Here is a 26,249-nt window from a genome sequence, read left to right on the forward strand (position 1 = left end):
CTTTAAAATAGTCTATTTTAAAATTGGGATTAGATTACAGAATATAGTCAGATTTTTAAAGTTCAATTCAGATGTGATTTAAAAGCTCTTTTTATGGCTTACCTTGCTAATCCTATTTAATAATGCATATCAATAAGATAATATTCCTTGTGGTGAAGTGCAATTTCAGGAAGTTTCCTCCTTTTATTTTTGGCATTTGCTTTATCAACATAGTACTTGGGACAGGTAACATGGGTCTGTTCTGTACCTAATCTTAAGTTTGGTATTATCTTTGGAAAAAAGGCATATGGTATATACATGAACATGAATTATAGAAGTATTTTATTTATCCCACAAAGCTCATTGGCGATGGTCCACAAATGTTTGGGAAGTACCAAAAAAAGAGGTAGTTTATTATTGGGGGGGAAAAAAGGTTTGTGCTAAGGAAGTGAGAGATCAGAGTGGGCTAGAATAAGCTACTTAATAGCGTGGCTATAAGAGTTCAGAAGGGGGTGGAAAGGGGCATCGGTGCCTTGAAAGAAAGGAGAGGGCATTGATGGGGTTTTTATGTTATTCCTGAGAGAGAGGTCTATTTCCTCTCTGTCTTTAGCCATAGGTAAATTTACCTGAATTCTTTATTCCACCGACCTTGACATGAAGCCCTACCAGGGCTGTCCAGCCTGTGGCCCGAGAGCCACGTGTAACCCAGGATGGCTGTGAATGCGGCCCAACACAAAATTGTAAATTCACTTAAAACATTATGAGATTTTTTTTGTGATTACGTGTCATTCTGTATTTAATGTGTGGCTCCAGAGATGCCAAAAGGTTGGACACCCCTGCTAGAGTCTTAATTGTGGCTGAGAGGAGGGAGTGTTTGCAAAGGCGGGAGGGCTTGAGAAGTAAATAAAGCTAAAAAAACAACTCTTTACATTTTCTAATCCAAGACAAAACCTAACCTTTCTAATGTAAACTGAATGGAGGTAAAGAATTTTTGAAGTCATGAGGTCTCCGTGTAAAAAGTAACAATTTTGTGTTCAGTGGAATAACTCCAATAATTATGCCTTGAATACACTTACTAGAATTTATTGTTCCCTTATTTGTATCAGAAATAATGTGCAAAAAAGTCTCTAACTCAGAGTGTGATTGAACTAAACTTCCTACTTGCTGGAGCAATCCATTGTTCATCAGTTTGACAGTCGAACACAGTATGTTCTAGGCACTGGAGATACAGCAGTAAACAAAACAGGCTTAGTGTGATTACCACGGCTCGTCTAGCTTGAGCACCACATGCTGACGGGGAGGTTTTACTTCATTGTGTACCGTTCCTACCTAGACATCTCCAGAGCAGACAGGTTTCTTGTTTTTCTGTTTTAAAAAATTGAGCTAGTGGTTTTCAAATAAATAAAATCACCTGAGTCACACGCAATTGTAGCACAATTGTTAGCCCCCTCTACCCAATTTCCTTATTTTGGGTGTCATTTTAAACTTTCTTTAACTTGGAATTTTAACCATTTTTTCCTGTTTTTATTCTTTTTGAACAGGTTTCTAAGCATGAATCAAGGAACAGAAGAAGCAGTGCAGATGATCGGAGCAGCATTTGTTTCTCCCCAAATCTAGAAATTTTAGTTCATATGTACACTAGCCAGTGGTTGTGGACAACCATTTACTTGGTGTAAAGAACTTAATTTCAGTATAAACTGGCTCTGGGCGGCATTGGTGATGCTGGGTCCCGAGTTGTAGCTGCTGTTAATTGTGAATATTAACTGAGATAGTGAAACATGGTGTCCAGTTTTCTATTGCATTTTTTCAAGTGGGAAAGTTAACTAAATGGTTGACACACATAAATTGGTGGAGAAATTGTGCATATGCCAATTTTTTTTTGTTAAAATCTTTTACTTTGAACTATACTGCTTTGAGATCTCATTTCAGAAGAACGGCATGAACAGTCTTCAGCCACAGTTGTGATGGTTGTAAATGCTCACAATTGTGCATTCTTAGGGTTTATCCACCCCTGGGGTTTGCAAGTTGTTCACTTAAAACATTCTTAAAATGGTTGGCTTCTTGTTTGCAAGCCAGCTGATATGGTAGCAACCAAAGATTCCAGTGTTTGAGCATATGAAAGACTGCCTGCTTACCTGTGCTAGAGATAACAGCATCTAAAAGTGAAGACTTAAGAAAAACTTAGTGACTACTAGATTATTCTTAGGACTCTGCATTAACTCTATAATGTTATTGGTATTAAAAAGAAGCATATTTGTCACACAAAATTAGTTAACATCTTAAAACTGAACATGTATGTATGTCGCTTAGATAAATGTAATCACTGTAAACATCTATATGATCTGGGATTTTGTTTTTATTTTGAAATGGGAGCTTTTTTGTTTACAAGTTCATTAAAAACTATAAACTGTTTCTGTAAGGAAATGAGGTTTTTTTTAAACAACAACAAAAAAATGCCTTGCTGACTCACTCTGAAATCAAAATCTCCCCAATTTTTTAATAGACTACTTCAAGCCATTTGTTACATAATACTCCTTTGCAAATCATTTTAGGTTTAGTGTTAATAACGTTTCCTCAAATTTTTTTTAATTTAAAGTTGTTTTTGTCTGGAGGAGAAAGGCATTGTTTCGTTTTTCTTTTTCTAATGACCTGCAGGCACAAACGCCTAGCGCTGCGATTGCTAGGGCTCGGTGTCGTGACCCCTGCAGCCTCGGACTAACCACAGCTGGACTGATTTCGAGTAAGAACGAAAGCGTTAAAGGGTTTAACTGCAGAACGAAGTTTTCCTTTCAATTTCTTGTTAATTGGCTTTGAGCAGATTGACTCTCAGTCTTGGGGGGCTTCACACCATGTGATTGCTCGCCCTCCCCAGCCCACCCGTTTCTGCAAGTTTCTGCGTTTCCCTCTCTTAATCTTACATGTTGCCCTTTTCTTTTTCTGGCCCAAGAAAAAGAGTTATTGATAATTTTTTAAATACTGTAATTTATTCATTTATATCATGTCAGAATAAATTCAAAAGAACTTTTCTCTGAAAATGCTGCCAGGAGCCTATTGTGTAAAAATGTAGGTATTTTGTAAAATAACCTTGAAACTGTAAATTGACACTTGTTTGGTCAGATTGTGTCAAGCTTCATTTTTCTTTTTTTTTTATTTGAAAACTACTTTAGCAATAATTAATTCTGGAATGACTACATTCTGCCACTAAAGGGTATGCTAGCACTGTCATGCTGCAGAAATCACAATGAGCACGAGTTCGGGGCAGGCAGCTGTGTTTCTTCCCTACCACCCGTGTCCGTATTTGTTTCCTGACGAATAAACCCTTTGATACTTTTAGCCAGAAATCAGTCTCATAAAGCTATTTTTGAGTATAGTTTGTGTAAAATAAAAATGTTTAGCTTTGGTAATAACTTTTCCAAGCTGAACTCCCTCTAGCAAGATATTTTTCAGTGCTTTTATTTACTATGCACTTAGACTATGCACTTTTTCTGAAATATTTTTGTAACACTTAACTTTTTTGTATTTTTGCCATTTGAAAAGGTGTGGTGTAGCTGGTCTGTAATTAAGTTGCAGATTTATAACTGCTGTTAGCTTTGTAAATCAAAATATAGGTGTTTTGTCCTGGTATATCGTCATTCCGTCTGCGGCTGGAGCTGGGATCCCATTGATCTTCTAGCTACCATTCATTCTCTTCACAGTTCACAAGAGAAGAATGTGAAATTCAGTGAATGCTGTTTACTAATCCTGTCGGGAGATGAATCTCATTTCACCAAAATTAAATTATGTTTTTCCACTAAAATGATGATACAAGTTGAAGACACATCACTCTGAAATTGGAAGACCTCGCCACTTAAGGCTCCACAGTGGCTTACTCAGCTGAACTCGAGGTTACTGCTCTTCACTTCGTTCACCCATTGAGGGGGTACAGTTTTTTTAATGTTGGGAGATGGCCATTCTAACTACTGTTGAATGTCTCTGTTTTGGGAAGGTATAACAAGAAAATAAAAAAAATATATATGAAGGGAGAGACTGGTTATCTCCTCCCATATGAGTGTGCTTATGCTCCTAAGGTCTACAGATGGAATTGGGGGGTTGCTTTCACTCTTTTTTATCAACAAATATTAAGAGATTTTCCTATTTCTGCCAGTCCTTGCAATACTAATATTACATGCTCTGAGCAGAGTATACTATCATAATAAACCTGATTTCATTATAATAAGAAACAAGGATTTTAGAACTCAAGCCAGTGAGCTAGTTTTCCCCATGTTCGCTGGTCTATCGAGGATAGGTTCTTACAGCTTCATGAGAGTGAACTGCGGGACTTCTGCAAAGGGGTGGCCGAGACATTCCAGCTCAGCTCCTGCAGACGCAGCAGTAGCCTGGCAGAGTTGGGTCCGAGCCAGCGTGTGAGCCACATTTCAGGGTTTTAAACAGTGATGGCCATAGGACCAAGATGTGAGGGGGTCTGTATGAGGTAAATTGCTGAAAACAGGTACAAGAACTTGCGTGTCTTGGAAGTCCTGTTCCCTTTAAAGTGAGACTACTTTCTTTAGTCACGTTACCATTGCTCACAGTTTGAGGATTTCCCCTCCCCAGTTTTTCTGCTTCCTTCGTGGAATATGTTTAATAATAACAAACTTGGTCTACCTTTCATCTTCTGAAAAGACCAGAGGTGGTGGTGAATCAAGTATAAGTTTTTCTCATCAGGCCATGCATTCTGTATTTAATTATCAACCAGTGTGTAGTAAAATGACTTGTTTTCTGAAGGGACCTGCTGCACCACTTTTGAGGATACATGCTAAAGTGTGATGAAAAGGTTGAGCACTAACAGCTATTAGAATAACTGTCTAAAACACGTTTCACAATGGTCAAATGCATTGTGTTTTGATTGAGGCTGTGGACCCACAGTGGCTAGAATTCAATATATGAAGAAATGGAATATTAGTGATTTGTTGTTCATTTGATACTTAAACTCAGGACTTGATATTTTACCTAGATATTTATCACTCCGAAGGTACATTTTTCCATAGTTCAATAAATACATGCAGAAAAGCTGAAATGAACTTGAGCCACTTGGCCATCGCAGTGCACCGTCTAAAGAAACGAGGGTTCTTTGGGAGCGCCCAGCAGGGACAGCCGACTCAGTCCTGGAAGGAGTAGGTTAGAATTGTAGCCAGATGTGGGAACAGATACGTTAGAAGGAGCACAGCAGATAAAAAACCTGAACTAAGGATAGGACTGAGAATGGCAGGTAGAGAATAAAACAGTTGTAGAGGCATTAAAGGGATGGACAAAATTAGAAATGCCCTTTGGAAGGATCACAGAATTGAGGAATAGATTGGAGGCTGGGAACCCATGTAAGCAATTGTAGGAGAGATCGTTTAGAGTATATTTGAATATGGGTGAAACCTGTGGGAGGGGGTTGGCTCATCCATTCAGTAATAGCAAAAGAAGACAGTAGAATTTGCAAATTATGCCTTATTCTGACAAACTTGTGAAAAATACTGAAGCATCAACTTGCTAAAGGTGGCAAGAATCATGGTTGGATTTTAAGGGAAGTTGTGTGTATCTCATCTGGGGGAAGTTTTAAGAAATCACTTCCTGTTCAGATGAAATCAAGCAGCTTAGATGGAACTACTTTTTTACCCTCAAAATTCTTTGCCAATAGCAGAATTTAGGTGTTTCTGTTTACATTTCTTTTGATGCCATTTAAAATGTCACTGTAGGTTGTAACTTCGAGTTAAGATGAAAGCTTTTGTTTGATGAAACAATTTGTCCATTAATCTAAATAATATGATCATGGATCAGACTTCAGTGAGACAAGCAAGAGCTTTGTACCAGGTCATCTTGGTGAACTGAGTCAGTACCCTTAGAAGTAGTGTGTGTGTTAACAGTCCTTTGGTTTACAAGTTACTTTTAAGCTTTCTTTTGTGACTTTGTATTTTGATACTAAAAACAAACTGTAAGAATAGTGCAGTAGCTCCCCTTAACCATTTGAGAATATATTACAGATCTTTCCCCATTACACCTAATATTTTTAGTGTGGATACTATAGTTACCAAAATCAGAACACTTTAATATTGGACAGGTTTGTAGTCTAGTCTGTTCAATTTCATCAATTATCCCTGTGTTTTTCGTAACATTTTCCTCCAAAGCCTGTCCAGGATCCAGAGTAAGGAATCCGTATTGTGCTGTCATTGGTTCTGTGTGGCACTCATCTTTAATTTGTCTTTCATGACTTCAACATTGTGTACAGAATGTTTTATTTCCCAGCTGTGTTCACTGAGGGCCTGTATTAACTGCAACAGCACTGAGTACACCCAGTACCCAGATCTTGATTTCTAAATCATGGAAAGAACCATGCTTTTTGGAGACGTGTGGCTTTAGGGCTGGGGCACAGAAAAGGAAAAGTTAAAAGAGATCTCAAAAAAAAAAAAAGATACATGTATATGATGGGTACATGTCAGAAGGGCATGGGAAGCACTTGAAGGCTTCTGACTAGCCACATCTGTATCAAACATGTTACCAGAATAGTGGTAGCAGCAGAACTCCCCGAGATCCCTGAGTGAAGAATGGGAGAGGGGAGAGCTCTTAGAATGTCGGCCAATGGAGATGAAGGTGATACTGCATTAGAAAACCATTTTCCTGAAAGTAGCAAGTACAACTCTGATGCATAGGATATTTACATTGTCTTAAAAGTATCTACACATTACTAATTGCAGGACTTTCTTAAAAGTACTTGGCCTGAACACTTGGAAGGTTTTATTTATTTTGAGAGAAGGGGAAGGAGGGAGGAAAAAGGGAACATTGATCAGTTGTCTCATAGGCGCCCTGTTGGGGGACCAACCCCACAACCCAGGCATGTGCCCTGACTGGGAATGGAACCCGAGACCTTTTGCTTGTGGGATAGTGCCCAACCCACTGAGCCACATCTTTTAGGGCAGATACTAACATTTTTTTAATCTTCAGTTGGAAAGGTGGTGTGATCATACCCATTTTAAAGGTTGCAATAGTGACTTTCATGAAGTATCTTGGAGAATGAAGGACATCACGTTTAATCCTCATTACCACAGGAAGCAGTTGGTGGGTCTTCCCATTAGATAATGGGAAAGTATGGGGCTACAGGGTGGGCAGATGTTTCCCAGCCGGAACCTAAACCTGATTTCCTTTAGTTTTGTTTGTTTTCATGCAGTTAAACAGCAATGTCCCTCTTGTAGCCTTACCACCATTTTAAATTCAAAGGTTGGTGGCACGTACTGCCTTGTGGCTGCTGTTTGCCAGGCACGCACTTCCGAGTGCTGTGTGCCTGCGTCTGCCTTGTCCCCAGCTTCCGTGAGGTGAGCTCTGACTCCATTTTCCTTCCAAGGGCCCCCGAGTGCGTTGCTGGAGCAGGTGCTGAGGTTCTCTTGGTTTCTTAACTGAAACCTGAACTTTTGCCTTTTTAAAGTAGATTGAGTGTCAAATGGATATCAAATAGTGTAATGGAGGGTTTTTATGAATACATCATTCCCTCAACTGGTAGGCCATTAAGGTTCCATGTTTAGGACCAAGTGGGAGAGCTTGTTTTCTGGGGCCTTTTGGAGACGAGCTGGTGGGAGTGAAGCCTGAAAAGATGTGCAAGTGTCTGAAGGTTCCCACGACCAGCGCTGCTGCCTGGGCCAAACAGTGCTGTTCGCGGTTTTTACAAACATTTTCAGTGGCACCAATAAGCCCGAGCAGTCCTTTTATTGCACTTGCCAGCCAACCTTTACCTAGTTAGCAACAAGTACTCCTGTATTGACAGACAAAAAAAAAAAAAATCGGCCAGTCTTGCTACTAAGAAGCTAGTAAAAACTGCAATTAGGGTTTAAAAAAAAAAAAAAAACAGCATAAAACTGCTAATGAAAATTGTTAGTATTGGCCCTGGCTGGTGTGGCTCAGTGGATTGAGTGCCGGTCTGTAAGAGTCAGGGGGTTGGCAGTTCAATTCCTAGTCAGAGCACATGCCTGGGCCAGGTCCTCATAAAATCTTTTTTAAAAATTGTTAGTATTGGATGAATGTAAGATACATTATATTTCAATATCCTGCATCCTGCTAGGCCGTATGGTTTAAGTTGTTTTTGCTTGTGGTTGTAAATATTTCATTTCCATCTTTGGAGCATTTCTGTGTAACCAGGGTTATATAGATTATTCTAATATGCTTGTATATTTACCAAAGGGGTTCCTCTTCCCCCAGTACTAAAGTACTTTTTTGGCCTGATAATGTCGTTATGGAGTGGAATGTCTAGGTAGAAAAATGTAGCCTGCCTTAACATTACCATATTAAGTTGATAGTATTACTGATTCAGAGAAGTAAAATGGTTTGAATAACCATTGGAAACAATTTCTGGGATGTTAAGCAGCCGGCCTTTGGTCCTCTGCCAGTGGGCAGCGGTGCAAATCTTCGTGGTGATACAGTGCTGTATTGGACGTTTAGAGTTGGGAGCAGTGGGGGGAGAGGTGCATATTTTTAGAAACTGCCCTCAACAGTTGCTAAGTAAATATTTTTAATTGCAAAACTGGTGTGCACTGTGCTAACTACAGCTCGAGTAATATTTTAGTCTGGATTTAGACAAAAACTAATAAATTAGTCTCTCGATTGTGTGTCCACCAAAAAACACGAAAGTGAGTACTTTGGACAGTTTTTAACATCCTTTATTCCCCTGCCTCCTACCTAATGATGAAGGGTGTATAAATCACTGCATCTTTGTCTTGAATTTCGTATGGTGGCATGCACTTTTTCAACCTGTGTACAAAAGTGCAAGTTCTGCACCAACAGTAATGGGAATTAATTTTACTCACAAATAGACTAGTAACTAAGGAGCGTTTACTGAATCTTAAGTGCCAGGCACCGTGCTTACTCCCTGGGAATTGAGAGGTGACAGTTCGTAGGAGACCGTATGCAGTATGGGATGTTACCAAAATGGAGGCAATACTAGCAGAGCAAATGGGCACTAGAAAAGATAATCTCAGAATTGCATCTTGAAGGATGAGTAAGATTTTACCGGGCAAAGAAGACTCACCTTGAAGAAACTAATCCTGGAGGAATGGTACAGCCAAACACCCACATGAATAATCCAGCCGAGTTACCCACTCCTTTCACCTGGAGCCAAATGAGTGACACAGGTGGTGAGACCGAGGGGCTCACATCTGTCAGATCATGAGTTTGCCCTGAGTAATATGTAAATGAAACACATTCAGAGAAAGAGGAAAGTCCCATCCAGCCATGCCTCTATTGCAAGACAGTTTTCTTAGTCTGCAAGCGGGAAGTCATGAATGATATCAACAGCAGGGGCGGAGGAGGAGACTGTGAGAAAAATCAAAAAAAGCATAACCTGGCGTTTGGGGAATGTGTTGGGGAGGGAGGTGGTTTTCAGAGCGCACGGCTGTCCCAGCAGTGGAGTGTCTTCCTCATCCCCTTGTGCCAAGTCCAGCACCCTGCAATGTCGTGGGCGTGGTACTAACCGTTGCTTTAACACAACTCATAAGTTCGTGGTGAGGGTTCCTTGGGTTCAATCATCTTGAGCCGAGTCTGTCTTGTTTGGATTTTAAGGCTGATAATATGCCCCTATGCACTAAGTATATTCCAGTGTCTTTTTTTAAAATGCCACTTGTCTATCTTCATTTCTATCTTTAGAGGAAAGTGTGCTATATTTGTAACGACATCAGGAAGGAAAATTCCGGGCATTAATTTTACTCGAGTGTGCATTGTCACCAGGAGAAGAGCCTTGGTAAAGGGATTTTGCTTTTTGAAAAATCTGGAGATACCCAACCCTGGTGGGTGGGTGGGGGTGTGTGGGGGGGTGTGTGTGTCCCGATACTGTATGTGGAGCTCTAAAACAGGCTAAGATGATGAATAAGCAATGCATGGAGAGTAAACAGATCACTGAATCTTCACGCTCTGATCTGCCTTTGAAATACCCTGTTCAAGGCCGCAGCTGATGAGTGACGGGGCTAGGACAGAGCCCAGCTGGCACCCTTTTGTCACTGAACTGCTCTAGGCACAGGGCAGTGATTCTCCTAAGTATGGTTCCAGGACCAGCAGCAGCTGGGCAAATTGCCATGCCCAGCTCCAGACCTACAGAATCACCTCTGGGGATGGAGCCCACCAACCTGTTTTTTAAGAAGACCCCTCAAGTGATTCCCATGCACACTGAAGTGTGAGAAATCTTGGCAAAAGTCATTTGGGAAGGTACCTGTGATTTCAGTTTCCTCACCTATAAAAGGGGAATGAATAATCACTAGGCTGTCACCCTGCTGATGGATGTGAGGCTGGAATGGTCAGAAACACCATGTGGGAAAAGGTCAGCCCCAGGCAATGGAAGCCTGAAGCATCCTCTTGGTTGAAAAAAACTGCACTGTCTCTTCCCATCCCCACATCTGGTGACATCCATGCAAGACCAGGCGGTCCCTGCCACCCCCGGCACCCCTCTGGCTGGATGACAAAGCTCATCAAGTTTCTTTGTCCTGGATTCTAACTCCCAGAACTTGTGTTAAGATTACTCTTTAAATGATTAACTTAGAATCCCTTTAAGTTGCAAACTTTTTTTAATGTTCGTTTAGGAGAAAGGTCTGATTTATGCATCTTAACAAGACTTCCTTTTCTGTCAAATCCAGTTATCCAGGAACTCTGGGAGGCCGCCTGTTTTCAGTAGGTTCAAGGTGTGGGGTCAGAAGGGCCCCCAGGGAAGAGAGGTGAATATTAGGGCATTGTCACTGCAAGAGTGACAGTTGAAACCCTAGGACTTTCCAGTTTTGGTCCGGATGGGAAGAGGAATGAACGCAGAAGTCTGAGGCATACAAGGGTAAAGAAGGATGAGTTAACTGAAGAGCAGGGAGTAGTCACAAAGGAGTACCACCCTATGGAGAGGTCTAGGAGGAAGCTGTATTAGCCGAGGTGTTTCACGCTCATTACTGAAATCGACAAACTCCAGAATAGCGACTATGCAAATGAATTTCTCCTTGCAAAGATACTGGAGGCACACTGGCAATGAACTGCCTCGGCGGGATTGACGTATGCCCCTTTTTCCAGACCTAGTTGGGCCTAAAATCTGTGCACCAAGAAGGCTTGCCAATGTAGGAGAAAGGACAAGTACTTAGGAAGTTCTAATTCTCTTAGTCACAGATTGCTTTGCAAGTGCTGCTGTAGAGAAACCTGGGTGTGTCCAGAACCTGTGGTTGAAACTCGCAGGTATGCAGGCTGGATCTTCCAGAAGGCAGAGCCTGCAGTCCCTAAACCCTGAGGGCTCTACAACACACGCTCCGCACCTCTCTGTCAGGGCTTGTCACACAGGAAAACGAGCCATGCATTCCCGTTGCTAGGATATGCATAAACACAGCAAGAAATCATCTGCCTATCTGCTGAGGGTTTGATCTTGCAACTTTCCCATAAATGACCAACAGCTGCTTGACCTTGTGGGGGGCTAGAGCTCCATTTGGGCATAGGAATTAGAAAAGACTATGCATCTCCCCTGCTGGAAAAGAAGTTTCTTTTAGGGCCATCGTCCTTTTTCTTTTCTTTCTTTCTTTCTTTTTTTTTTTTTGCTTGTGTTCAGAGTTTAGTACAAAAAGGTGGCCAGGAAAACCACTGTTGAATATTAATGGAGACTAAGATAGCATTAGCTTTCTGTCTCCACTATGCTGTGGAGTCATTGGATTTGTGGTCAGTTAAGATACTGCATGAACAACAATTAAAATTTAAAAAAAAAAGATACTGCATTATCGCTTTTTCAAGATCTGTTGCCAGGCCACATCTATCTTGGATCTGTGCAAAAAAAAAAAAATGCTACATGCTGATTTATTATTTTTAGACAGGAGTAGGGAGGGAGAAAGAGAGGGAGAGAATCGTCGATGTGAGAGAATAACCAAGTGCTACCCCCGAAAAGAGATTGGCAAAAGCTCTCTCGATTCAGCTTCTTGAAAATAGAATTGTAATCCTCTCTCCACCTGTCAGGAAATTTTATCAACCTGTGATCCTGGGCGTGTGTGTGGTGTTTGAGTACATTTTCAAAAGGTCTGTATGTTGCAGGTCTTACCTGACCAACTAATTCTTTCTCCAAACCATGCTGAACTTTTAAGCTGACATTAAAATTGGAGTGTTTTTTTTTTTTATGCTTGCCTATTGCTTAAGAACCTGCCATCCCTTCTGCTTTCCAAAAGATTGTGGAAGATGACTTGGAAACTTACTGGTCTATGTTTAATAGCTGGCTCCAGAGCCCATGCTTAACATGCACACTTACTTTGATCCCAATGGCTGCCCCTGTGACAGGCCACCTACATTGTGTGATAAACTCCTACCTATGGTTTTTGTGCAACCACAGCACCAAGCCCCATGCATTGCAATGGCTAGCTGAGTATCGGGGTTGACTCACCATAACTGCAAACCAACGTGCTATTTTGCTTCCCTAGCCCTGTTCCCCTCCTATAATTTTCTCTCAATGAATGGGAACTCCCAAGCAGAACACCTGGGAGCCACCCTTGACTCCGCTGTCAGGTCTGTGTCCTCACCGTCCTCTGGTTCTGCTTCAATTTGGCCTTAATTATCTCCTCTGAACTCTTCCAATATCCTCTTACAGAGCCTCCAGTCCACTCTCCACCTCATTCTTCCTGAGTGTGTCACCCCTTTCAGATAATGGGCCGCTGCTGACCGACCTATCCAGCCTCGTCTTTTGGCCTCTGTCCTGAACCCCGATCTCCACCCCAACAGCCTGCACTGCAGATACAGGAGCAGTTCCAAGGACTCACTGTACCGCCATGCCTCCATGTACTTCTCAGGGTTAGAAATGCCATCCACTTTCTCCTCCAATCTGCCCGCTCGTTAACATCTCTAGGAAGCCTTGCCAGCCCCACCGGAAATCATTCTCCCTCTGCGCCCTTACTCTCCTCACTTGGTTTGCAGTTGTATTTCTGCAATTACTCAAACGTGTGTTTCTCCCTCAAGACTGAAACCTCCTTGAGGACTGGAACTCTCATTTCTGTCTGCTCTCTTAGTGCTGCAGGAATGGTACACAGCTAGGAGGGAGGCTCTTGGTCTTTCTTTACTGATGGATTCATGGACAACACCAGCTCAGAAAGAGCTAAGGTGGTCTGGGGCAGGGGGGGCGGGCAGAGGGGACTTCTAACCAGAAAGAAACTCCTAAACCTATAGCACACAGGTTCTCCAACTGAGCACATGTTTCACTGTAAGATGTGTTCATTCCTCTCCAGCAGGAGCATAGTTAAGAGAGGGGGAAAGAAAATACGTTTAAGTATTGAGAGAGAGCAGAGTCTAAAAATGTTACTGACCAAACGGACATTCAAGATCGTAAAATTTTAGGACAAGATTATGACTTTTAGCCCTGGCTGCTGTAGTTCAGTGGATTGATTGTGTGGGCTGTGAACCAAAGGGTCGCCGGTTTGATTCCCAGTCAGGGCACATACCTGGGTTGCAGGCCAGGTCCCCAGTGGGGACCATGTGAGAGGCAACCACACATTGATGTTTCCCTCTCTTTCTCCCTCCCTTCCCCTCTCTAAAAATGAATAAATAAAATATTTTTTAAAAGATTATGACTTTTAAGTGTACATTTTAAAATATGATTTAATACTCTCTACAGTTAAGGAAACGGAGGCCGAGAAAGGACACTGACCTCCTGGAGGCCACGGAACAAGTTGGTGGCACGGTGGCCTCTTCATTGTTAAGCCAGTCTCTCTTCACAATACCGTTCTCGTGTGAATTGGGTTTTGACCAGAAAGTAAGGAAAGAAAATGGTTTTTCTCAAATCTCACAAGACAAGGGGCTGGAAGTTAGGTAAGAATTTCTTGAGAAAAGAAGTGTGGATGGTCACCTTGTCGGTGGCCACTGCTGGTTTAGAATTTTGTTTTCACACTCTTTCACTCACATGTTCCCTACAAGACCTTTGAAAAAGAGTGTATCCCTTTGCACACTTTTATCTAATTTTTAAAAATCAAAACTTGGAGAAGGTTGCAAAGGATGGGCTTAGGGCATTTGTACAGGAAGCCGCACACTGATGCCCCCTTTCTGGGCACCGTCGGAATTCAGTTTTGAAATTTCCGTCTTCAATTATATCCCTAAGTGGGTGGCAGGGGCAGGGTAGGGGACTGTCAACAAAAGGCATCCACATTGTGGCTGCCTTTTAAGCATGAGTATCTGGGACTGGTGGCCCTTACTCACGGACTGGAGCCCACACCCTTTGGGGGCAGCTGTGCTCACCATCATCCTTTGGAAATGACCCATGACACATCCTGGTCAGGAATCTTACAGCATTCCTTTTGTCACCATCAACTCCTGTTTCCATTTCACGTCCCCCACAGGATTTAATCAAGCGTGCAACTCATTTTGTGTGCCTTGCTCTGTCAGTGGCTGCCCTGTTGTGTTTCTTTGAAACAAAAAATATGCACTTAAATTCCCATTGTAGTTTTTAAGTTCTTGGGACCACAAACCTTGAAGTGGTCTTTCTTCTGGCTACAGTTGTCATTGCAGGTGCTAGATCTAATTGATGGAAGCCACATGAGTGCATTACAAATTTTGGTAACAAACACACAGAGTTAAATTTTATTTATGGAGATGGATTTTTTAAATGGCATGTCCACATATGCATTGATAAATGTATATCCTAAATATAAATACAAATAAGTAAATATAGAATAAATATCCCAGATCAAGACAGGAACACTGCCCATACTATCCCTATTTTTTCATTCTATCGCACGACCGTGTGGGTCCAGAAGCCATGTTCACATAATGATGTGGAACTTGAAGGTGTTTTTGTCGCTGTAGTGTCACTCAATTCTTTTAATTTTCCCCAAGATACAGGCAAACTGTTTTATGACACTTTATTGCACTTCACATGTTACTTTTTTTTTTTACACAAATTGAAGGCAAGACCATCCACCAGCAAAAAGGTTATGACTCGCTTTACTGTGATACCGCGTTATTGCCATGGCCTGGGACCGATCCCACTGTATCTCCCTGGTGTGTCTGCATGTGCCGAAAATCACTTTGAGCTCTTTGATTAAAAATTAGTGAGCCCTGGCTGGGTAGCTTAATGTTAGAGCATTGTCCTGATACACCAAGGTTGCAGGTTTGACCCCTGGTCAGGGCACATACAAGAATCAACCAGTGAATGCATCAATAAATAAGTGGATCAACAAATCAATGGTTCCTCTCTCCATTCCTCTCTCTCTCTCAAACCAATAAATAGACTTCCAGCCAAGATGGAGGCATAGGTAGACACACTGTGCCTCCTCACACAAGCAAAATAAGGACAACAACAATTTAGAAACAAAATGACGAGCAGTACTGAGAGAAAATTGAACTGTATGGAAGTCTGACAACCAAGGAGTTAAAGTAGACACATTCATCCAGACTGATAGGAGGGGCAGAGACGGGAGGCTGGGTGGAAGGGGGTCTCAGCAAAGTGGTGGCTGGCGGACCCCAGGTGCTCAAGGTGGCAGTGGGCAGACCCAGTGGATTGTGAAGGGGTGGGGTGCACAAGGTGGCTGACGGGGCAGTCCCACATTCACATGCAGATAAACCGGACGAAAATGGAGAGCAAGACAGACCGCACAAACCACAGTCCCAGCGCCGGGAAATAAAGCCTCCAAACAGCGATTGAAAACACCTGTGAAGGTTGGGTTGCCAGGAGAGACTGCCTGCCTCACAGGAGAGTTCGTTGGGGAGACCACAGGGTCCTAGAACGTGCACAAGCCCACCCACCTGGGAATCAGCACCAGAAAGGCCCAGTTTACTTGGGGGAAGCGGCAGAAGGGACTGGAATCCGGCAGAGAAAGGACCAAACGCCATTGTTCCCTCTTAGACCCCTTCCCCACATAAACATCACAACCGAGCAACTGGGTTGTCCCACCCTGGTGAACACCTAAGTCTCCGCCCCTCATACGTAACAGGCATGTCGAGACAAAAAAAAAAAAAAGGTCCAAATGAAAGAACAGATCAAAGCTCCAGAAAAAATACAACTAAGTGACGAAGAGATAGCCAACCTATCAGATGCACAGTTCAAAACACTAGTAATCAGGATGCTCACAGAATTGGTTGAATTTGGTCACAAATTAGATGAAAAAATGAAGGCTATGCTAAGTGAAATAAAGGAAAATGTACAGGGAACCAATAGTGATGGGAAGGAAACTGGGACTCAAATCAGTGGAGTGGACCAGAAGGAAGAAACATCCAACCAGAAAAGAATGAAGAAACAAGAATTCAAAAAAATGAGGAGAGGCTTAGGAACCTCCAGGACATCTTTAAATATTCCAACATCCAAATTATAAGGGTACCAAAAGGGGAAGAGGAAGAGCAACAAGTGGAAAAGTTATTTGAACAAATAATGAAAGAGAACTTCCCCAATCTGGCCAAGGAAATAGATTTCCAGGAAGTCCAGGAAGCTCAGAGAGTCCCAAAGGAGTTGGACCCAAAAAGGAACACACCAAGGCACATCTTAATTACATTACCCAAGATTAAAATGAAGGAGAGAATCCTAGAAGCAGCAAGAGAAGAGGAGACAGTTACCTACAAAGGAGTTCCCATCAAACTGTCAGCTCATTTCTCAAAAGAGACCTTACAGGCAAGAAGGGGCTGGAAAGAAGTATTCCAACTCATGAAAGACAAGGACCTACATCCAAGATTGCTCTATCCAGCAAAGCTTTCATTTAGAATGGAAGGGCAGATAAAGTGCTTCTCAGGTAAGCTCAAGTTAAAGGAGTTCATCATCACCAAGCCCTTATTTTATGAAATGTTAAAGGGACTTATCTAAGAAAAAGAAGATAGAACACATGTACAGTGAAATGACAGCAAACTCACAATTATTAACAACCACACTTAAAACAAAAGCAAACTAAGCAAACAACTAGAACAGGAACAGAACCACAGAAATGGAGATCACATGGAGGGTTATCAACAGGGGAGTGGGAGGGGGAGAGAGGGGGAAAAGATACAGAAAATAAGTAGCATAGATGCTAGGTAGAAAATAGGGGGAAGGTAAGAATAGTATGGGAAATGTAGAAGCTAAAGAACTTATGACCCATGGGCATGAACTAAAGGGGGGAATGTGGGTGGGAGAGGGTGTTCAGAGTGGAGGGAAGTGAAGGGGGGAAATGGGACAACTATAATAGCATAATAAAATATATTAAAATTAAAAAAATAACAAGTAAATAAAAGAAAATCAGTAAACAATTCCATTAGAGTTTTGTTCAATGTTATACCATGGTGACCTCTTTTTCCTGAAGGAGCTTCTAGAACAGGGTGGATCAGTTTTACAATATGCCCACTGGTTAGGGGCCCATATGAGTAGAAACTTCTAGGGCAGAGCTGCCCACAGGCCTCAGTCTCCTAAGCCCTCAGAGGGCCCCTGGAGTTCATTCCTTTCCCTCTCCGGGTGTGAATCTCTGGATCTGGTACCTGAAAAACTCCCTTGAGCTGAAAATCAGGCTGTTTTCTGCCTCCCACTCTAACCACCTCTCTCCCTGGGTTGACTATCTCAGCAGGACAAAGACTCACCCTGAATAATTAGCCAATCAAATCGGCGATGGAAAATGATGGGGCAGCTTTTAAAAGCCGCATCCTTAAAGAGATGGCCTGTGATCGCTCACCTACCACATTCACCTTCTGCGTTCAAAGTGATGTGTGTGCTTTTAAAAGACAAGCTAGCGGAAAGCTTTCTGTGTCAGCTTTCTGAGCCATTTACAATCAGCTGACACAATGCGGGGAACTAGCAGTCTCTACCCTATTCACTAGAGTACTCTCGAAAATTGGGTGGCGCTTGTCTCCGTTTGCATGTTCGCTCAGGGCATTAACTTTGCTTTTGTATCTGAACCTGCTTGGATTCCTGCCTCTTTCTGACCACATTAATTATCTCAGGTTTCAGCAGGACTCGCTCTCCTTGGTTGGCTTCCATTTCTAATGAAGATGAAGGCACAACATCAAAGCTGCATGTGCGTCGTAACTTCCTCTTGCATTAACCTTTGATCTGAAACAAAAGCAGACTCCACCGTGCTTCTGGAAGGCGGCTTGATTGAAGCCTTGGAAATGGCTCGGAAGCTGGTGGAGACAGGAGGCTAGAATTATTAGCCTCTGTTCTGACAGTGACCCAGGTTAGCTGCTTCTCCATCCTGAAACTCAGTTCCTGCACCTAAACAGTTGGATACACATTTTTACTTTGTCTTTTCCTTCTACCTAGATTCAAGGGAAACGCAAAAGCTTTGCTACGTTGAGAACAGTGCCAAGCATACAGGTAGCTGTTGACTGATGGTAGCAGTCAGTATTCATATCCAAGAGGCAGATGCTGCCCACACACTGGGGCCTGGTTCGCTAGGAAATCTTTGTCATGATCGCAGGGGACATGGTAGATTACACGGATTTCGACGGAGGAAGGGTGGGTTAAAGTGTCACCTTAAGTCTGTCGTGCCAGCAGGAACAGTGAAGGCCACACTGCTGAGGTCTGAGCAGGCAGGGAGAGTGGGCAGCCGGGCTGCATTAACAGCTGGGACCCACCCAACTGGTTTCCGCAGCTCCTCTCAGGGCGGGTGGGGCGCTGCCCCGCCTGTGGGTGAGTCATGGAAGCTGCAGGTCTGGGCAGCAACTACCTTCCCCGCCTAGTGGGGGAAAGGCTGGGGCCACCCGGGGGAGTGGTGGCTCTCCCGCCCAGCCCTGAGGTGCTCAGTGGGAGATGCTCCCCGTGGAGCCGGGGGAAGGGCAGGAGCTAGACATCCACAGCCCACACCCGGAGGTCGAGAAGGCCCCAGCCCTGTCTCGGACAACGCAGGCCCATCAGAGCAGAGAGACGCACAAGCAGGCCGCAGCTGGGAGAAGCCTGTGAGTGGTCCACATCTCAGCCCTGGGGTGTCCAGAGGTCTGGGTGTGGCTTCCAGGCCCACCGCACACCAGCTGACCAGGCAAACTGCTCACCTCTCAGCCCTGAAGGAGGGGATGAAGCTTGCCCTGTAGGATTTTTATGGGAACTCAGTAATGTTTTGTAAAACACAAGTCAGCGAACAGGGCTCTGCAAATGTCTAGCTGGTGGAGTGGGGAGGCATTCCAGGCAGAGCCAGGCCACGGGCCGAGGCTGGAGAGCAGTGTTCCCGCAGGGTCGAGGAGGCCGGACAGAGGTCCAAACAGCTGAGGGCAGGTGGGGAAGGAGAAAGAGGGGGACGGTGCCTCCACTGTGGGGTCACGAACACCAGATTGTAGAGACAGGCTTTTATACCTTAGGCCACAGGGAGCCTGTCAGTGAGTCTGCAGGGGGTGACTGCAGGACTCTGGAAGGCAGCGCTATATATACTGTGTCTTCAAATGTAAGGCCTGGCATGTTTCCTTAGGGAGTTGGCATGAATCATGAGGACAAAGTAAAACCTCAGTTTAACTGGGACATACCTGTGAGCAGGTAACTGCTTCCTTACACTTCACCCCCCGGGAGGAAAGACGCTACTGAGTGACCCAAGGCTCAGCTCTAGGAGACACCTGGACTGAGCTCCTTGAGGCCCAGACCCCAGGGTGCAGACCAGTGTGCAGGGGCTCTCTGGGTAGGGCTGCAGGACGAAGGGAAAAGCAGGATCCTCTGGCCTGGCCCCATATTCTGCAGGAGGGAGAACAGCCCAGAGTGGGAGCTTGGTCACCGGACGAAAGGGGTCTGTTCCCCTTTCAAGGGGTCTTGAAACCTGGCTGCCTCAAAGCCCAACCTGACTCGAACAGGAGTTCACAGCAACGAAAGGAGTTCGTTGGCTGAGGAAACGGGTCCAGGCCTGGAGTGACAGGGAAGCCGGTGCTCAGAGGCCTGGCGCCCTGACGGCTTTGGGGTGGGTCACATGGCAGAGAGATCGTCGGCCACTGGGACTGCGGGGCTGGGGGTTGTGGGCGTGCACGGGTGCATGGGCTGGCTGGGCCAGGGTGGGGAGAAGTGGATCGTTAGTTGGGGCCCTGATGCCAGCCCGGGCGCTGTGCATTCTGGTTCTGAGGGTGTGGTCCGCCGGGTCCTTCCACCTGCCAAGGCCTGGGGCGGAGACACACCTGAAGTCGAGATGCCATCTTCACCCTGACAGAAACCCTGTCCACAGACCTGAGGCCTCGTTCTTGAGATAGTTTCATGCTGACCAGGATCTGATGTCCTGAGGGCTTAAAGATTACAAGGAAGGGAGTGGACAGACAGAAAGGAGAAAAGGTCGTGGTGAAGAAATGGAGTGTTGCCCTGGGCAGGCGGCTGGGTTGGCTGGAGCACCATCCTGGACCCCAGGGAGGCTGTGGGCTGGACTTCCGGTCAGGGCCCATATCTAGGTGGCTGGCTCCACCCCTGTCGGGGGTATGAATGGGAGGCAGACAGTTGATGTTTCTCCTCTCCCTCTTCCTTCATCTCTCTCTAAAGTCAGTAAACATCTCCCTCCGTGGGTGAGGATTTTTAAATCCTTAAAAAAATTTTTTTTAAAGAAAAGAAGTGCAGCTTCTGCTCAGTTGCAGCCTGATGCCCACAGCCCGCACAGCAGGCAGCGGGAGGGCCAGGCCTGCACACTCGGGGTCCTCCCTTCAACCCAGATTTCCCCCGTGGGGGACAAAGACACACAGAGAGAACACAAAAGCAGACTCCCCCTGTACAAGAGCGCCGCCCCACTGGCCCCTTCACCGGCCCCCTCCCCCACCCCGGACAGCGGGCCCTGCTGTGAGGAGGGACCCCTGTGTCCCGCCCCTGCAGGGCTGTCTGCGCCTCTCCCACCTTGGAATCGGGAGGTGAGGTCAGCAGCCCTGCCTGAGATGATCTCACAGCCTCCACCTCATTGCTCAGCTCGGGCTACGGCCAGAGACCTTGCCAGGCAAACTTTGCCTCCTTGGAAAGCCTCCAGGCGAGTCACCAGCAAACAGTCCACGCCTGCAGTTTCTGTTCTCCACAGGCCTTCACGTGCCCTGTCCAGAGGGGCTCAGGGCTGCTCCTTACCCCCGTCCGGCCTGTCCTGGCAGCCTCCCGAGGGGACAGGGCAAGGCCCTTTGCTCTCCTCTCACTGCCCTGGAGGTCAAGGTGCACCTGGAGAACCACAGGTGAGGGAGCCTGGGACTTGCAGACCACCGGCCCCCCAGCCTCAGTCTCTCCCCAGGGTGCAGCCAGCAGCCGGGGCTCCCTTATGCATAGTCAGCCAGATCGTGTCAGCCATCCGTTCAACCCCCCCTCAGGGCAGGGGGGCCAAGTCTGAACGCCCAGCCCTGTCTCGCCCTCCTTCACTTCCCAGACTCAAATCTATGGCTGTCCCTCAACAACCCTCAGCCCCCCTGACCCCTCACTGCTTCCCGCTGGCTGGAAGCGTGCCCCACTGTCTCAGGTGCTTGTGCCTGCAGCCGACCTGGAGCGCATCCCCAATACCTCTCCCCATCTCTGCTGAGCCGGCTCCATGCCCGGGAGCCCTTGCCTGACCCCATTTGAGGATGCAACCTGCCCTTTACTCCTCACCCCTCTCCCTGTTTTATTTTCTCCAACAAACGTCCTGTGTACTTTACTTATTATTTCAAAGTAACAATAATCTCCGAAATCTCCATCTGGGCTAGGTGAGATGTTTTTGTCGGGTCTATTTACTGCTGTCGCCCCAGCATGAAGCAGCGCAGCACCCCGCACGTGGCGAGCCCTCCCCAAGTGCTGCTGAGCGTGGGAAGGATAACTGAGGAAATGCAGAAACGAATGGAGAGATGGACAAGAAGCTGTTTTGCCCTCCTGGGCAGGCAAAGTGCCTTCTGCGTATGGAAATCCTGAAAAAATGCCAGATACAAACTTTTATAAGAGAGAAAGGAACAAACTGTGGGTCAAGATCTTGGCTATTGCCCTACCCGGGTAGCTCAATTGGTTAGAGTGTTATACAAATACACCGAAGTTGTGGGTTCAATCCCCGGTCAGGGCATATACAAGAATGAAGCAATGAGTGCATAAGTATGTGGTCTTTTCCCTCTCTCCATCTCCCTCCCTCTCTCTCTAAAATCAATAAATACAATAAAAATTAAAAGAAAAAGACCTTGGCCATTAAAACCATTAGGTACAACCACCACCTCCACTCCACTCTTCCAAACACACTTTTATTATGTTGAAAGAGAGATTAGTGTGCCCCTCGCTCCCAGTCATCTCTCTGTACCAAATCTTCTCTGGTCTCTCCACATCTTCTTTCCCGTAATCGAGGTGCCCACCAGATGCAGCAGCAGGCACACCTCTGAAGTGTGCAGTCTGATGGCCTTTGCATGCATACCCACCTGGTGAGTAACCTCCCAGCTCAAGGCACCAGTAATTTCCATCACAGCAGGAGGCTTCCTGAGGAGTAACGGCCCTCCTGATGTTACCACCACAGGATCGGCTTGTCCCCTGAATGGAGTCACACAGCATGCGTGCTTTTGTGTTTGGCCTCCTCTGCCCAGCAGTGTGTCTGAGAGACTCCTGCCATTGTCCTGTGTCACAGGAGCTGGCTCTTTTTATTGCCACATATACATATATTCCCCCCCACATCTTCAGGGCTGACAAGGACACGGGGCCCCTCACTCACTCAGCCAGCCCTCTGGGCTCTAACTTTTTGTCCAGGCACAGGCTAGAGAAAGGCTCGGTTGCTTGGATCCAGCCTCGAGGACCTCGTCACAGCCCCGTGTCGAGGGCGCACCAGCATCGATGGAATCGGGCCGGGGCTCAAATGGCTCATCTGCCACTTCTTGGCAGGGTGACCCTGGGCAAGCTACTAACCCTTCATTTGTTGTCTCCATCTGTAACCTGCAGATGTAATTATGCTATGACTATGTGGCATTGCTGTGAAGATGAAAGAAAATGATGCGTGAGGCTGGTATTCAGGGATGGTAGATGCTTTATAAATGCTAGTTGTTTCTATTATGGCTTAGACCACCAGACACTGCTGCATCTTTACTGGGATCTTTGCCCAACAGGCCAATCCACAGCTATTTCCTGGCTGTCTCCCCTCACCCCTCCCAGCCTGCCTGAGCTGGCCTCCATTTCCCCAACGTTTAAAACATTTTTATAAATGGGCACAGAGAGCAACCGGAATCCAAAAGAAATACAAGGAAGCGCACACATATAGGGCCTTTTACAAACACCATAATGAAACCTTTGTATCCTCCTTTCAGAAGATTCGTTATCAGATCTTCCATTCAGGACTTTGAACTTGAGCTTCACAAAGTGCTGGGTAAAGAAGTAGTTTAACAGCAGAAGGCAGACACCAATTTCAGACTCAATCTGCTGCTGCAGATGGAGTCTGCTTTTCTGCTAGAAAGCTGCCGCCCCCACCCGTGCCGCTGCGCTCAAAGCACAGCCCCACGGAGGGGGCCTGGGCACAGTATGGGAATCCCAGTGTCCTCCCGGGCTGAACCAGCCTGACTACAGCAACGTGGCACACGCAGTGGTTATGTCAAGGGCATTGCTTACTCACCCCACCCACCACGAGCGATGACCCTCACCTCTCCTTCAAACCATCACAAAGCGTTGTAACAACGGCAGTGATGCATCTGATGTGGGTGGACAGTGGACACTTTCAGAGTCACACATTAAGGGGGACTCAGAGAGTGTGCTGACTCCCCTCCTCCCCCAAGTTCAGCCTCACAGTGAAATTCCGGAGGCACCACCAGCCACATTCCAGGGATACAATCACACTGTCCCTGCGGCAGTCACCTCACCCTACAGGACACACTGGCAGCCACTCTGCAGTGAAATGACAACGTGAGATTAGAGAACATTTGTTCATTACTGTGTGGCAGGCACTTCACAAATTAGCTCCTTCGATCCATTCCAGAGTTCTGGGAGGTGCCGTGCCTCCCTCCCCACAAAACTGAAAGCCCTAACCCCCAGTACCTGTGCCTGTGACCATCTTTGGAAATAGGGTCTTTGTCTATGATCAGGTTAAGATAAGGTTATTAAGGTGGGTGCTAATCCAACATGACCGTTGTCCTTGTAATAAGGGAAAATTTGCACACCGAGACACACACACTGAGAGAAGGTCACGTGATGATGAAGGCACATATCTGGGTGATGAGTCTGAAAAACAACAAACACCAAAGATTGCCAGCAAAGCACCAGAAGCTCAGAGAAAGGCCTGGGACAGGTTGTTGCTGACAGCCGTCAGAAGGAATCACTGTGACCTTAGACTTCTAGCCTCTAGAACTAGGAGTAGAGTTTCTATTGTTTGAGGCTCCCTGCGCCCCAGTTTGTGGTCCTTTGTTAAAATAGCCCCGGTAAGCTGTGACAGGTGGGGGCCTTTACTCTCCACATGTTACAGATGAGGAGACCGAGGCCAGACTCTGCCTCTGCCAGGGCCGTAGGCAGAGAGGGCTGGGACGATGGAGGAGCTGAGGCTGGACTAGGAGAGTCCCGGAGGGGCTGCATGGTCCAGACCAGCATCTTCTCTCTGCTCCCTGTCCTCCCTAAAGGCCTCGAGAAGGAGGGCGCAGCCAGGGGTTGGGGAAGGAGCTGCAAACTGGCCCAGGCCAGAGGCTGTTGTACTGGATGACTCAAGATAGATTATCTCATGTCACTGGTTCTATTCCCAGTCAGGGCACATGCCTGGGTTGCAGGTTGCAGGCCAAGTCCTCACTGGGGGCACACAAGAGGCAACCACACACTGATGTTTCTCTCCTTCCCTTCTCTCTCTCTCTCTCTCTTTCTCTCCCCCACCCTCTCTATATATAAAGATAGATGATCTTGTCTAATATTCAAGAGTGGAATTCGGGCGAGACTCCGAGATTGGAGTGCAATGGGGGGCTACCAGGGCTCTGAGCTCAGTTCTCTGAGGCTACGTATCGGGCTTCCCTGTGTTTCTCCTGGTTTTTGTGTGTATTCTCCGTGTTAGTACCTTTCTGTTCTTAGCATCACGCACACCTCCTCGAGTCTCTTCTTTGCCTATTCCCTTGCCTCCAGGTGTTCTTCATGGAACTCAAAGCCTTAATTTTGTTATAATCAAATACCTGTTGAGTTCAGTTTAAGGAGCCGTTTCCTGCCTCCGGGTCACAAAGGTGTTCCCCTCATTTCGTTCTTCTAACTGTGTAGCTCGGCCTCTTCCGTGGAGACTAGCCCCTCTGGAGTCCGCCTTTGTGTGGGGTTAGGTCGGGGCCTCAGGTGGCAGACAACTCGTCCAAGCTCCTAAACGCTCTGGTTTCTAACAGGCAGAGAGCCCCGAGCTCCTCATTCAAGATCCTTTCAACCGCGGCCGTTCCCTTACTCCTGGCCCCCTTCCCTCGGGTCTGTTATCCGCCTCCTTCCGCAGGTGGTGAACTTTTACAAATTCCCATGTAGTCCCACCTGTCCAAATAAACCCAATAGTTCAGGGGAGGCCTGCACGTTCTGCCCTGCCTGCTCGTGAAGCACAGATCACAGGACTGTGTTCAGGCGCTGAGGAGTCCTGCTGTTGCCTGAAGTACAATGGCCCCCATTGCACACTGTGGGTGCCCTGCAGACAGACACCCTGGTCCCTGCACCTTCGAGGCGGCCCCCAACAGGGTGATGTTTGGGTACCTTCGCAAAGCACGCGACAGGTCTCAGCGAGCTGGCTGGGGAGCAGCCTGTGGTGTGGGGAGAGCCGCCTGTTTGACCCACAGAAGAGACAGACAAAACGAGATCAGGTGATCAACTTCAAACCCTGAGCCGGTGAGTCAGCGTCTCACCCTCCGCGTCGCTCTTTGCCTGGGCAAACCCTCGACAGCCCGGCCCCTGCCAAGACCTGAAGGGTTACACACCTTTAGAACCTCCCCTGGGATTTTGCTGACCCCTCCAGGGCTGTATGTTCTGCTAAGACAGAAGTGCTGACTGAGACTCAGGCCACACCACTGCCTTGGGCCGCTCTAGAGATCGTCCCATCCACCTAGTTCTTCCCTGTCATCAGGAATCTCGGGTCGACAGCTTCCCGGAGCACACGGTTGATCCTGAGTCTGTCTCATTCTGTGCTCAGCTCAGTGAACCGGGTGAAGTGCTGGGATGGATTGGTAATGTCTGCCACAGTTACAGAGCAAGAGGTGGTGGGTTTGAGCCAAACTGACATCCTGGCTCTAGTCTACGGGGCAGTTCAGAGACCCTTCTCGGGGTTGCGGGAGCCCATGAGAGGGATCTGGGCTCTGCAGTCTATAAGGAGAGTTGAGACATGAAGGAGGCAGTTGACGGCAACAACTTCAGGATGCACCTTGTCCAAGCCAGCCTCAGCCTGCCCGCCACTCCCACATCCTCCTCACAGGCAGTCGTGCTGGCGCCATGTGACCCCACTGCCCTGTGGCAGCCAATTGGACTGCGGGTGGGGACTCAACCTATA

General features: G+C 46.3%; 1 protein-coding gene across 3 annotated transcripts in view; it reads left to right on the forward strand.

Moving 5' to 3' along the window:
- Window positions 1–3,997, forward strand: part of CSNK1A1 (casein kinase 1 alpha 1) — a 42,002-nt gene extending 38,005 nt beyond the window's left edge. For all 3 annotated transcript variants that reach the window (XM_045818764.1, XM_045818747.1, XM_045818773.1), the window contains one exon: window positions 1,521–3,997. In XM_045818764.1, the coding sequence (XP_045674720.1) occupies window positions 1,521–1,528 (8 nt within the window). In that variant the 3' untranslated portion in view covers window positions 1,529–3,997. The remainder of the gene's footprint in view (window positions 1–1,520) is intronic.
- The last annotated feature ends 22,252 nt before the right edge of the window (window positions 3,998–26,249 follow it).

This window comes from Phyllostomus hastatus, unplaced genomic scaffold, assembly GCF_019186645.2.
Source record: "Phyllostomus hastatus isolate PE091 unplaced genomic scaffold, TTU_PhHast_1.1 phas_contig_150, whole genome shotgun sequence".
Classification (NCBI taxonomy): domain Eukaryota; kingdom Metazoa; phylum Chordata; class Mammalia; order Chiroptera; family Phyllostomidae; genus Phyllostomus; species Phyllostomus hastatus.